This window comes from Macaca thibetana, chromosome 13, assembly GCF_024542745.1.
Source record: "Macaca thibetana thibetana isolate TM-01 chromosome 13, ASM2454274v1, whole genome shotgun sequence".
Lineage (NCBI taxonomy): Eukaryota > Metazoa > Chordata > Mammalia > Primates > Cercopithecidae > Macaca > Macaca thibetana.
Window position 1 is genome coordinate 75,807,156 of NC_065590.1, and position 13,530 is coordinate 75,820,685.

The window sequence follows — 13,530 nt, forward strand, 5'->3', positions numbered from 1 at the left end:
CCTCTGGGTACCACGAGGTGAAAAGAAGAAACGCCCAAGGCTGAATCTCCTTCCTGTGAGCTGGTTGGTTATAACATTGCATGATCTCAAGGGACCCAAGAGGTCAACTGAATCTGGTGGCTAGGCCAGTCCAGCTGCACCAGAATTTGGAGGAAGAGATGCAGGGAAGCTTCCTCACTTTGTTCTGGAGTGTGTTTAGGAAACTCCCAGCCTTCCCAGATTTGAATTTTGATTATCTGTGCCCCCTGTTTATAAGCCCACCTACTCCCTGCAATGGTAATTCCGCACCCCTTACCTCCCACCCACAGATAGTACAAATGTAAACTGCTAGGCCTTCACCTTCATTAGAATGGAGGTTAGCAAGTGCTAAATAAGATGACAGAGATTTAGTGCCTGAGCAAGGCTTTCTCCTTGATGGTGTCAGGCCACCTGAAAATGCATTGAAATCCGAAACACTTCTGGGGCGAGTGGGCAGTGATAATCTGAGAGGGGTTTGGGGAGAAAATCAGGATGCTTTTAGGCCAAGTGGAAAGAAAGGGGAGTAGAGCCCTGTTGGAAGGAACGGCCATTGTCCCCAAAGCATTTTGTTTGAGGAAACTTGAGGTCTTTGGGAGATTATAATAAATGTTACCAGAGCTTGACCCAGGTCTTAATCCTCCTTTGATTATTTGAGGAGACATGTCGTTCAGGTGATGGAGTAGGAGCCTCCTGCAGAGTGGCTGGTTCTATTCCTTGGAATGGCATCTTGGGCCAGTCATGTGAGGTCAGACAGGTCGCGGTGATATTGCTTTCCATCTGTAGATTTGTTTCTTAGGCAGGAAGAGGGGAAATTACTAAACTTGTCCAACCTGAAGGAGATGTGAGAGGGTTAATTAAGACTTGTTATTTTCTTTGAAACAAATAGATGAAAGAAAGAATAAATAGTTTAAATACAGGAGTCAAGTATTAGTCCATTCACACACTGCTGATAAAGACATACCAAGACTGGGTAATTTATAAAGAAAAAGAAGTTTAATGGACTCAGTCCTAAGTGGCTGGGGAAGCCTCACAATCATGACAGAAGGTGAAAAGCACATCTTACGTGGTGGCAGATGAGAGAAATGAGACCTAAGTGAAAACAGAAACCCATCAGATCTCGCGAGATTTTATTCACTACCATGAGAACAGGATGGGGGACTTACCCCATGATTCAGTTATCTCCCACAGGGTCCCTCTCACAACACGTGGGAATTATGGGAGCTATAATTCAAGATGAGATTTGGGTGGGGACACAGCCAAATCATATCAGGTCATATCTGTATAATCAACCTAAAATCCTCCCTGTCCAATGGTACAGGTTCTTATTCCTAATGCACTTATTTTGGTTACATATAGGCTACAGAGCCAGATTCCACTTCTTGTCCATTTATTTGTTTTCTCTTGGTTTCTGTGACACTGTGGTTCTGACTTTTTCTTCTCTCTCCACACTAGCTCCTCTTCTGCTCAGTCTCTAATTGCTGCAGTGCCCTGAGCCCTGACCTAGGCTCCTCCCCTTCCTCATCCCTACACTCTCCCTACATGAGTTTGATGTTGTCCACATGCCATTGGCACTTACATTTACAACTTCAGCTTTGACCTCTCCTCAGAAGTTAGACTTACATTTCCAATTGCCTACTTGACATCTCAATACGGATGTCTAATCTCACACTTAAGAAAACCCTACTTTTCTCCTAATGGTTTCCTTCCCCAGTTTTCTCCCATCTAAATCAATGGCAAAGCCATCCACCCAATTGCTTAAGACAAAAATCTAGACATCACCTTTGACTGTTTCTCTCATATGCCACACCCAATCCGTTCAGAAGCTGCCTTCTGGTTATGATAGTCACTGTTCTTGGAAAAGACCTTCCTAGTCATAGCTAACATTGGCTGACTGCCTGCTATATGCAGGTACAGTGTTAAGGGTTTTACATGAATTATCTCAGTTAATCCTCATCACAGCTCTAGAGGCAACTACAAGGATGGTCCTCATGATACAGATGAAGAACCTGTGACTCAGAGGGCTTGGAACCTGGCCAAGGTCACAGTTGGTAAATGGTGGCACTGGGGCTTGACTTTTGCAGTGACTGCTACCCCCCACGGTCTCTCAACATGGGCTGGCTCCAGTCAAGTCCTTTGGGGAGCCAGGGAGGGTTCTGCTATCCCAGGTGTCTATGTCATCTGTTCCTTTTAGGAGAGAATTGCCAAAAGCCATGGCTCCCAGTGCGGGTTCTGCACCCCCGGCATCGTCATGAGTATGTACACACTGCTCCGGAATCAGCCCGAGCCCACCATCGAGGAGATTGAGAATGCCTTCCAAGGTACGGGCCTTCAGGCACAGCCTAGGAGGTGGAATGGCAAACGAGGCCCTGAAGAGGTGAGGGCAAGTGCCAGGGCAAGGAACATGAGGGACTACCCTTTGGAGGAAGGGCTCAGGCCCCCCACCCCCCGACAATGCAGTGACTAAGATCTGCTAGAAAGCCAACCCTCTCTTAGTTGGAAGAACTCCTGGTTGGTGTGGAGACCTCCTGAGGTCTCCTGCCTTTGGGTTCACCTTCCTGAGGTGTCTGTCTGCCTTCCACCAGTATTGGAGTGGGGTTGGCAGTGTGTGGCTGGTGCAGGAAAACTCCACAGGGGCTAGTGATATGATTTCCTTCCCTCTCAGATTTCACCAGAACAGGATTCTGCAGGGCAAAGACCACCTATGTGTCTGTTTCTCTGAATTAAATAGAGAAGCCTCCCCATCTATTCACCATTTCTATCCATCATCTATTCAGTTATTTTGAATCACATCCTATGCCACAGGGATAAAAGATACAGCCTCTACTCTCAAAAAGTTCATACTCTGAAGAAGAGACTTTATAATGTAGTCTGATAGGCTAACTGATGAAGCTATGATCAGCCACTGTGGGAGCACTTAGGAGAGGCACCTGACTCAGTCTGGGCATTCTAGGAAGGCTCCCATTCTAGGAAAGACTTATTGAAGTCATGACAGATGTTCTGAAGTCAGGATAGGAGAAGGCCAAGAGGCCTTCTAGACAGAGGTAACAATATGCAGCCTGGTAAAGAGAGCACCCAACTTAGCTGCAAGCAAAGTCACAAACTCCTCACCCATCCCAGGGACTTGCACTAACATTGCAGTTTTCTCCTTGGCCCACAGGAAATCTGTGCCGCTGCACAGGCTACAGACCCATCCTCCAGGGCTTCCGGACCTTTGCCAGGGTAAGTGGGGACCCCAGAACATCAGTGTCTCTGCTCCTAAAACAGCAACGCTCAGAAATCACTGTTGGGAGGGAAACCAAGGGCCTCTGGTCTACAAACAAGGATGATAAGATGACCAGTTAGTGAGTCTTCCCTCTGGGGACATCTGGCATGGGGAGTAGAGTCTGCTATTTTTATTCAGGGAAGGGTTCTTATGAATAGCATGGGAATTTCTGCCAGTGATGGTCTGGAGACCGGCTTTGGAAGAGGCTCACCACCTAAGAGTTAGCTTCCTCTAGTGCCTTTGGGTCTGGCAGCTTTCCCTTGGAGACTGGCAGGCTCAGCCCATGGCACAGGTGCTGAATGTAGCATTTAATAACAACCTGGCCTTGCTCAGCACTTGCACCCCTCCTCCTTTGCTCTCCTGGCTGCTTTCTGTGGCTGGCACTCTGTTGGGCTTATGAAACTGGTAATTTGATCTCTAGACAGTTTTGTGAACCCCTGCAGTGTTCATATAACTCTGAGTGAGAAGTCACAGCTGGGTGTGTGGGCATTGATTATATAAACACATACACACACCTGCCATCTGGCAAGGAAGGCAAGAGAGCTGGCATCTCCTTTCTTGGCTTAATCTTCCCCCAGGTTGTATCTGACTTCTCAATTGGGCCAAGTTAATCCTGACTCCAAATCAAACCATCTCATTTCGATTTGATCCTGGGTCCAGGGGAGTTACAGACTCCTATGCTTTCCACTCACCTTTAGGGTTGGCACGTCATGAAAGAGTGCTGTGTGCATATAATCCAAGAAGGGGTGGGTAGACATGGAGACAGGACCTTATGAGGATGGAAAACACCACACTCTGATTAATGCTGCTGCTGATGAAGAATTAGCAAGTGTGGAATTAAATGAAAATGCCTAAAAGCACAAATTCAGATTCTGCAGACCTGGGTTCAATTTGATGCACTTAATTGATGTCCGACCTTGCGCAAGTCTCCTTGTTTCTATCAGGTTGGTGCAAAAGTAACTGTGGTTTTGCCATTAAAAGTATGGAAAAAACTGTAATTTTTTTGCATCAACCTAATAAAATGGTGATTTCATTAGGTGATTTCATTAGAATATCTACCTTACTGTGTTTATAAAAACTAGGTACTTCTTGAAAAGCTTTTAGAACAATGCCTGGCACATTTCGGTTATTCAATAAATGGGAACTATAAATTATAATGCTGGTACATTTCTTCCATTAGCCGCTATATAATCTTCCCAAGTTACTCAGTGTTTCCTGAGAATCAGGGATTGTTAATCTTGCCTCTATTTACTTCATTAGAACCTGCTCAAAGTGATAAAATGTAACCAGTCCTCTTAATTTTTCAAAAGAGAAGGATTTTTGAGTATTATCAATTGCCTTCCCTCCTGGAAGTTGAAATGGCTCCTGAATTCACCATGCAGCACTTACCTCCCTCGATTCAGCTACCTACAGCATAGAGCAGAGCAAGACTGAGAACTCTGAGCAGCCAAAATGCCTGACACACAAAAGGTGCTCAGAAGCTAATGCATGTTCCTCATCGGAGGTCCCCAAGATGTTTCTTCAGAGCCTTTTTACTTTTATTTTACACACAGCTCTAACAAACTTGGTTATCTAGTTTTCCTGTCCACAGCACGCACTAGAAAGTGTGTGGAGGGTCAGGTAGAGGTGGGCACACTGCTCACAGCAAGAAGTGACCACACCTATTTGGCGACAAGGAAAGAAATGGAGGAACCATTAAACAGGTACAAGCAAGACTTCCAGTTTCCGGTCTGGCATGTAAGCAGCTTAGGAGTCTTTATTTCATCTAAACAAGAAGAAAAAAGCTGAACAAACTGAAGAATCAACAATTGTTTTTAGATCCATCAGAGGAATGAGGTCACAGGACAACTCATTGTCTAAAAAATTGGAGAGACAGACAGGCAGACATGGCACATCAGAGCAGAAACCCAGGAGCAAAAACCTCTGCAGGAATCTTTGCCAGGTTAGGAAGATGTAAGTACTAACTGATGAACTGCTGGAGTTTATACCTGGATATAAGCTACAGGGGGATGTAGTCATGGAGGGGGTGCTCTACATCTTTGTGAGTTTTACCTCCAGGCGGTCCACCAGGTCCTCACAGTAAATGCTGGAGAAAAATCTCCTTGTGTTTCTGGTAGGGAGTGGGAAAAATGAACCATTTTGGAATATACCAGAGTATTCTGTTCTTCTTAAAAAGGCCTGCCCTCAGGAGAAATTATTTTACCACAGCCTAAACTTCGGAGGTTATATTAGAGCCTAACCTACCTTGGGGAGGGGAAATATGCAACCCCCCGCCCGCTAGTCTTTCTCCCGTGGGAAGGGAAATACACAAGCCCAGCCCCCTCCAGCCATCCTCTCCCACCAAATGGAGAAAAAAAAACCCTGAGAAGCACTTGTGAAGTTCACAGGCGAGGGGCACAAGCTCACCAAAAAACTGAGACTAATCCTAGGACTATACGATACTTCGCCCTCATATCTTACCAATAAATTAACTAAAGGCCTATTTACATCAGATCCTTTTAGCCAGTACATCATGTCCACCTTTCAACCAAAAATTATAAGGCATAGTCAAAGGCAAAGACAATTTGAAGAGACTGAACAAGTAGCAGAACCAGAGTCAAATAGGGCAGGAATGTTGGAATTAACAAAAGAGGAATTTTATAAAGCTATGCTTAGTATGCTAAGAGCTTTAATGGAAGAAAATAGATAACGTACTAGAACAGATCAATAATCTAGGCAGAGAATGGACATTCTAAGAATTAAAAAGAAATGCTAGAGATTGAAAATACTTATACCAAATTGAAGACCACTTTCGGTGGGCTCATTAGTAGACTGGACATGGCTGAGACAAGAATCTCTGATCTTGAGGATGTAACAATGCAAACTTTCAAAACCAAAAAACAGAGAAAAGGGAGTGAATGAAAACAAAACAGAAACAAATAAGAACTGTGTGATAACTACAAAAGGTGTAACATATGGGTAATGAGAATATCAGAAGAAGAAGAAAAAGAGAAAGGAAAAGCAGCAATATTTGAAACAATAATGACTGAGAATTTCCCAAAATTAACGTCAGACTTTAAACCACAGTCAGGAAATTCAGAGAACACAAACCAGGATAAATACCAAAAAAACCAAAACCAAACAAAAACTACACCAAGGCATGTGATATTCAAACTTCAAAAACTCAAAGGTAAAGAAAAATGACTTGAAAGAAGCCAGAGGAAAACACCCCTCACCTACAGAGGAGCCAAGATAAAATTATATCTGACTTTTCCCAGAAACCATGCAAGCAAGAAGCATGGAGTAAAATACCTAAAGTGTTGAAAGAAAAAACCAAAGCACCTAAAATTCTGTAACCTCCAAAAGTATCCGTCAAAAGCGAGTGAGAAATATTTTCTCAAACAAAACTTGAGAGAATTTGTTGCCAGTAGACCTGTCTTGTAAGAAATATTAAAAGTTCTTTAAAAAGAAGGAAAATGATGTAGGCCAGAAACTCAGATCTACATAAAATAAGAGCATCAGAGAATGAATAAGTAAAGGTAAAATAAAAATTTTTATTTTTCTTGATCTTAATTGATCTAACAGATAGCAATTTGTTCAAGATAATCATAGCAACAATGCATTTGTTTATGTGTGCAGATGTATATATATATGTGCTTGTGTATAAGTAAAATGAATGACAACAATGATAAAACAAACAAGAGGGAAAAATTAGAAATACTTTGTTATTATAAGATACTATCACTACCTGTAAAGTGGCATAGTGTTATTTAAAAGTGGACTTGGATTAGTTAAAAATGTATACTGCAAACTCTAGGGCAACCACCAGAAAAAAAAAGAAAAAAGGAAGTATAATTGATATTTTATGAAAGGAAAGGAGATGAAATTATTTACAATGCTCAGTTAAAACCACAAAAGTCAGAAAATGTGTGAAAGACAAAACTAGAAGCAAAGAACAAGGATGACAAATAGAAAACAATAACAAATATGGTAGATACTAATCCAACTGTATCAATGATTACCTTTAATGTCAGTGATCTAAATATACCATTTAAAAGACAGACATTGTTAGAGTAGATGAAAATAACAAGACCCAACTATATGCTGTCTACAAGAAACCTAGTTTAAATAAAAATACACACATAGATTAAAACTAAGTAGATGAAGAAAGGTAGACCATGATATACTAATCAAAAGAAAGTGGAAGTAGCATATTAATTTTGTACACAGCAAACTTCAGATCAAGAATAGTTACCAGAGAAAAAGAGGGGCCCTAAAAATAATAAAGGAATCAATACTTCAAGAAGACATAACAGTCCTTAATGTGTATGCACCTAACAACAGAGCTTCAAAATACATGAGGAAAATGTGATGGAACTGCACAGACAAATAGATGAATCCATTATTATATGTGAAGACTTCAACACCCTTGTATCAGAAATGGACAGCACCAGGCGAAAAATCAGTAAGGACATAGTTGGACTCAATGGCACCATCAATTAATTGGATATAATGACATTTATAGACTACTTTAGCCAAAAGCAGCAGAGAAGACATTTTTCTCAAGCTCATGTGGAATATTCACCTAGATGGACCACATTCTGTGCTATGAAACACACATTTATAAATTTAATTTGCATGAATAGAGATCATACAATGTCTGCTTTCAAACCAAAATGAAATTTAACTAGACATCAATAACAGAAAGATAGCTGGAAAACCCCCAAATGCTTGAAGATTAAACAACACAATTCAAAAGAACAGAGGTTCAAAAAGATAATCTCAAGAGAAATTTTAAAATATTTTGAATTAAATGAAATTGAAAATATAGCTTATCAAAATTTATAAGATGCAGTGAAAACAATGCTGAGTAGGAAATTTATAACGTTGAATGCATATATTAGAAAGGAAGATTAAAAATCAGTAATCCACCAGGCACAGTGGCTCACTCCTGTAATCCCAGCACTTTGGGAGGCTGAGGTGGGCAGACCACGAGGTCAGGAGTTCAAGACCAGCCTGACCAACATGGTGAAACCCCGTTTCTACTAAAAATACAAAAATTAGCCAGGCATGCTGGCACGCACCTGTAATCCTAGCCACTCAGGAGGCTGAGGCAGGAGAATCACTTGAACCCGGGAAGCAGAGGTTGCAGCGAGCCAAGATTGCGCCATTGCATTCCAGCCTGGGTGACAGAGCGAGATTCCATCTCAAATATATAAATAAATAAAGTAATAAAAATAAAATACAAATAAAATCAGTAATCTGGGCTCCCACTTTAGAAAACTAGAAAAAAAAAAGACTAATTAAATTCAAAGTAAGCTGAAGAAAAATAAAATTTGGAGCAAAAATCAATTTCATTGAAAACAGACAATCAATAGAGAAAATCAACATAACTGAAATTTGGTTCCTTAAAAAGACCAATAAAATTAATAAGTCTCTGACTAAGTTAACTAAGAAAAAAAAGAGAAGATACAAATTACTAATATCAAAATAAAAAGATATTACTATAGATCTCATGTACATTAAATGGATAATGAAGGAATATTAAGAACAACTCTATGCTCATACACTTGATAACCTAGATGAAATAAAACAATTCCTTGAAAGACGTAAGCTACCAAAACTCATACAAGTAGATAATCTGAATAGGCCTATAACTATTGAAGAAATTGAATCTTAATTAATAACCTTTAACACAGAAAGCACCAGGCCCAGATAGATTCACTGGTAAATCCTATCAAACATTTAAAAAAGAAATTATGTCAATTCTCTACAATCTCTTCCAGAAGATAGAATCAGAGGTAATACAAAAGTTAATCACTTTCCTTTATAACAGCAATGAATAAGTGGAACTTGAAATTCAAAACACATTATCATTTATGTTTTACATTAGTACTCCCCAACAAATGAAATACTTAGGTATGAATCTAAAAAGTATGTACAAGATTTATGTGAGAGAAACTACAAAACTCTGATGAACAAAATCAAAGAACTAAATAAATGGAGAGAGATTTCTTTTTCATGAATAAGGAGACTGAACAAGTCAAGATGTCTGTTGTTCCCAACTTAGACTCAATGCAATCCCAAACAAAATCCCAGTAAATTATTTTTTGGCTATCAACAAATTGATCCTAAGGTTTATATGGAGAAGAAAAAGATCCAGAGTAGCCAACTCAATATTGAAGGAAAATAGAGAACAAAGTCAGAGGACTGACACTATCCAATTTCAAGATTTATTAGAAAACTGCAGTAATCAAGACAGTGTAGTATGGACACAGTCCATACTACAAAAAGAATGGACAAAAGAACGGACAAAGAGATCAATGGAACAGAATAGAGAGCCCAGAAATAGACCAACATAAATAGAGTCAATTGATCTTTCACAAATAAGAAAAGGCAATACAATGGAGCAAAGATGATCTTTTTAACAAACGGAGCTGCAACAACTGGACATTCACATACAAAAAAAAAAAAAAATGAATCTAGACACAGACATTATACCCTTCTCAAAATGAATCATAAAACTAAATGTAAAACAATAAAACTCCTAGAAGATAACATAGGAGAAACCCTAGATGACCTTGGAATGATGATGACTTTTTAGATGCAACACCAAAGGCATGATCCATAAAAGAAATAATTATAAGCTGGGACTTCATTAAAATTTAATAACAGAAGAGTGAGGAGTCAAGCCATACACTGGGAGAAAAATATTTGCAAAAGACACATCTTGTAAAGTACTTATCCAAATATACAAAGAACTGATAAAACTCAGCAATAAGAAAATGAACAACTAAATTAAAAAATGGGTAAAAGACCTGCACAGCTAACTCACCAAAGAAGATATATGGATGGCCAGTAAGCATGTAAGTTCAACATCACATGTCATTAGGGAATTGCAAATTGAAAGAGCAGTGAAATACCACCACACGTCTATTAGAATGGTCAAATCCAAAACACCGACAACATCAGATTCTGGTGAGGATGTGGGGCAACATGAACTCTCATTCATTGCTGGTGAGCATGCAAATTGCACAACCACTGTGGAAGACAATTTGGCAGTTTCTTACAAAACTAAACATGTTTTACCATGCACCTCAGTGATCACACACCTTGGAATTGATGTAAATGAATGTAAAACTTATTGCCACATGAAAACCTGCACAGGAACGCTTACAACAACCTTACTCATAATTGCCAAAACTTAGATGCAACCAAGATGTCCTTCAGTAGGTGAATAAACTGTAGAACGTCCAAACAATGGAATGTTAATTCAGTACCAAAATGAAAGGAGCTATCGAGCTACGAAAAGACATAGACAAACCTTAACTGCTACTACTAAGTGAAAGAAGTCAATCTTAAAAAGCTACACATCGTATGATATCAATTCTATGAAATTCTAGAAAAGACAAAACTATGGAGGCAGTAAAAAGACTAGTGGTTGCCAGAGATTAGGGGAAAGAGATGGATGAATAGTCAGGGCACAGAGGTTTTTTAGGGCAGTACAACTCTATTCTGTAAGATATCATAAGGGTGGACACATGTAATCACGCATTTGTCAAAACCAATGGAATGTACAACGCCAAGAGTGAACCTTCATATAAATTATGGGCTTTGGGTGATAATGATGGGTCAATGTGGGTCCATCAATTGTAACAAATGTACCATTTTTGAGGATGCTGAAGTGAGGCAGGTTGTGCATATATGTTGGGATAGGGGATATTTGGGAATTCTCTATATGTTCCACTCAGTTTTTTCTGTGAACCTTAAACCACTCTTAAAAAATAAAGCTTTTTTTTTTTTTTTTTTTTTTTTTTTTTTTTTTTTTTTTTTTTTTTAAAGGCACCAGAGCAGAAGTCTTAGCCTATTTAGTAAACTAGGAATCTCAAGAGGGTGGGGATGAGAAAATGTAGTCTTATCCAACCTCAATAGACCTGGAGGGCAGTGATGCATCACTGCACATCACAGTAATTTATGTCATTAACACACCAATGAATTATCAAGAAAATAGACCTAAGTAATAATGCGCCGGCACTTTGTCTGGAAAAGGCGCTTCTGTGAAATACGGCCTTCCTCAGGAGGGCCAGGTGAGTGGGGTTCAGGACTTTCACTTCAGGCAGGGCGGGGCATTTCCATGCCTCACTCCTCCAAGAAGAAACATGAGAAGAGGCACTAAGAAACCTCTCTTTCTTCCTTTCTTTCTGTCTAAATAAAGAGGGGAAGTACAAGGTGGCTGGCTGGGGGGAGGCTCAGAATGGACAGAGCAGGTCTGGCGTCCAGTGCCGGAGCTGGGAATGCAGGAAGAGTCTGTACACGGAGCAGCATGTGCAGGTGGTGGGGTGAGTGGGGCGTTTCTCTCCTGATGCCACCGCCTGCCTGCTTACAACTCCTCCAAGGTCACACCTCCAGCGTCCCGTGAGCGCTTTCTTGGGGAAGCCATTGAGTTGTGAAACAGCCTCTGGGAAACGCCAACACGGTATGGTGTCTCCTGTGGCTGACATGCAGAAGGACTGCTCCCGGCCTGCTTTTTCAGGAATTGACTACCCCAGTGCCTGGGGCAGAGCCTATGAGTTTTCCCTACTTTTTCATCTCAGCACAACTCCAGGACTCTGTCTTCTGAAGCCCTGAGCTGCAGATCGGTCAGCTGAGCACGCCCCTCCACCACCCTGCAATGCCTCAGTGCTGGGAGGTAGTGATTCTAGACTCTGTGTGTGCTCTGCCACTGGTATCCCAAGAGATCCTGAACAAGTCTTTCCCCAGAGATGCTGGGTGGTCTGACCTGCATACTTCCTCCAGAACAGACCCACAGCGAGCAATGAAGAGTGTTTACCTTTCTGGGAAGAAGTGCCTAATAAGCAGTAGGGAGGCCATTGGGCACACTGGCTGGACACAGTGCCGGGCCCAGCACCCATCTTGGACATCCTTGGCAGGGTCCCGCAGAGAGTCCAGCCTGGGAGACACCAGCCACGCCCCATGGAACCTCACTGGTCTGGAAGTTGAGCCTCTTGAGTCTTGAGAGAGCCAATGGGAATATCCCTCATAGACACTTCCTGAGGAAGCAGCACTGAAGAAGAGAAATGGGCATAAGGGATAGGTTTTGATAAAGTAGGACCTAGTTTTTATGGATAAAATTTCCTGAAATTCAGTGACCTTGTTGCTCCTATTTGTTTAATCTACGTTAGCCAAGCAAGAGGGAATGTAGCTGAGGCCTCCACTCCGCACGACAGGCAGGTAGGATGCCCCTGCTATTCATGCTGGGACAGGCATCAGAGCTGGCGTGTTTTCGATATTAATAATCTAGGTTCCTTAGCTTCTGTGAATACTCTTTGTAAATACCCTTGTGCAGATAGATGTTCATCATCTCTCTAGGGTGGTGGATGCTGTGAAGGAGATGGGAACAATCCAAACTGCTGCATGAGCCAGAAGAAAGACCACTCGGTAAGTGAGTTCTTCTCCCCCTGGAAGCCTGGGGGTAATCTGAGACTTAGAGGAGTCGGTGCACAAGCTCCATGTCCCTGGGAGTGGGGGCTGGAAAAGGAACCTACGGTGAGTCAGCGATGGCAGACTCACCGTAGACAAGTCTACGTAGACTACTACGTAGTCTGCCCTCGTAGATGGCGATGGTGATGGTGCACATTAGCCCCACCTCCTCTAACTGAGACCCTCTCATTCCTGCCTCCCAGGGATTACCTGCTCCTCTTGCACCCTGCAGGGGGCTGGGCATGAGCTGGCTGGAAGGAAAGGCTGAATTGGTCCTCTTGGGTGTTTGAAAGGAGGGGATACTGCCCCATCTACTGTTCTCTTTCCCCGTAGGTCAGTCTCTCACCATCTTTATTCAAGCCAGAGGAGTTCACGCCCCTGGATCCCACCCAGGAGCCCATTTTTCCCCCAGAGTTGCTGGTAGGTGATGCCTCAGGGACAGGCCCAGCCGAGTCTGTACTGTTAGTCCCTGGAGACCTGCTTTATTTTCATACCCACTGGGAACTTTGTGTCTTTCTTGTCCTTTAGGTTTCAGCTTAAATTTCCCTTCCACTTTCTGACACCCCCTAGGTTGAGTCTCTGCTATGTGTGCCCACAGTCCCTGCACTTCTGTTCATGTGTGTCACACTTACAGTTACTAATTCGATGTCTGTGTTCTTTGCTAAATGACAAGCCCCATGAGGATAGGGACTGGCTCTCTGGGCACACTGTGTAGCATAGCAGGTGCACTATAACCATTTGTTGATCTCCTGCCTATATCTAATACATAAGCACCCCAATAAACCTATTCC

At 41.8% G+C, this 13,530-nt stretch overlaps 1 protein-coding gene across 2 annotated transcripts in view; it reads left to right on the forward strand.

Annotated features, from left to right (window-relative positions):
- Window positions 1-13,530, forward strand: part of XDH (xanthine dehydrogenase) — a 76,425-nt gene that overhangs the window by 13,551 nt on the left and 49,344 nt on the right. For both annotated transcript variants that reach the window (XM_050753275.1, XM_050753274.1), the window contains exons 5-8: window positions 2,210-2,336; window positions 3,176-3,237; window positions 12,629-12,697; window positions 13,073-13,159. In XM_050753275.1, coding sequence (XP_050609232.1) covers window positions 2,210-2,336; window positions 3,176-3,237; window positions 12,629-12,697; window positions 13,073-13,159 — 345 coding nt within the window. The remainder of the gene's footprint in view (window positions 1-2,209; window positions 2,337-3,175; window positions 3,238-12,628; window positions 12,698-13,072; window positions 13,160-13,530) is intronic.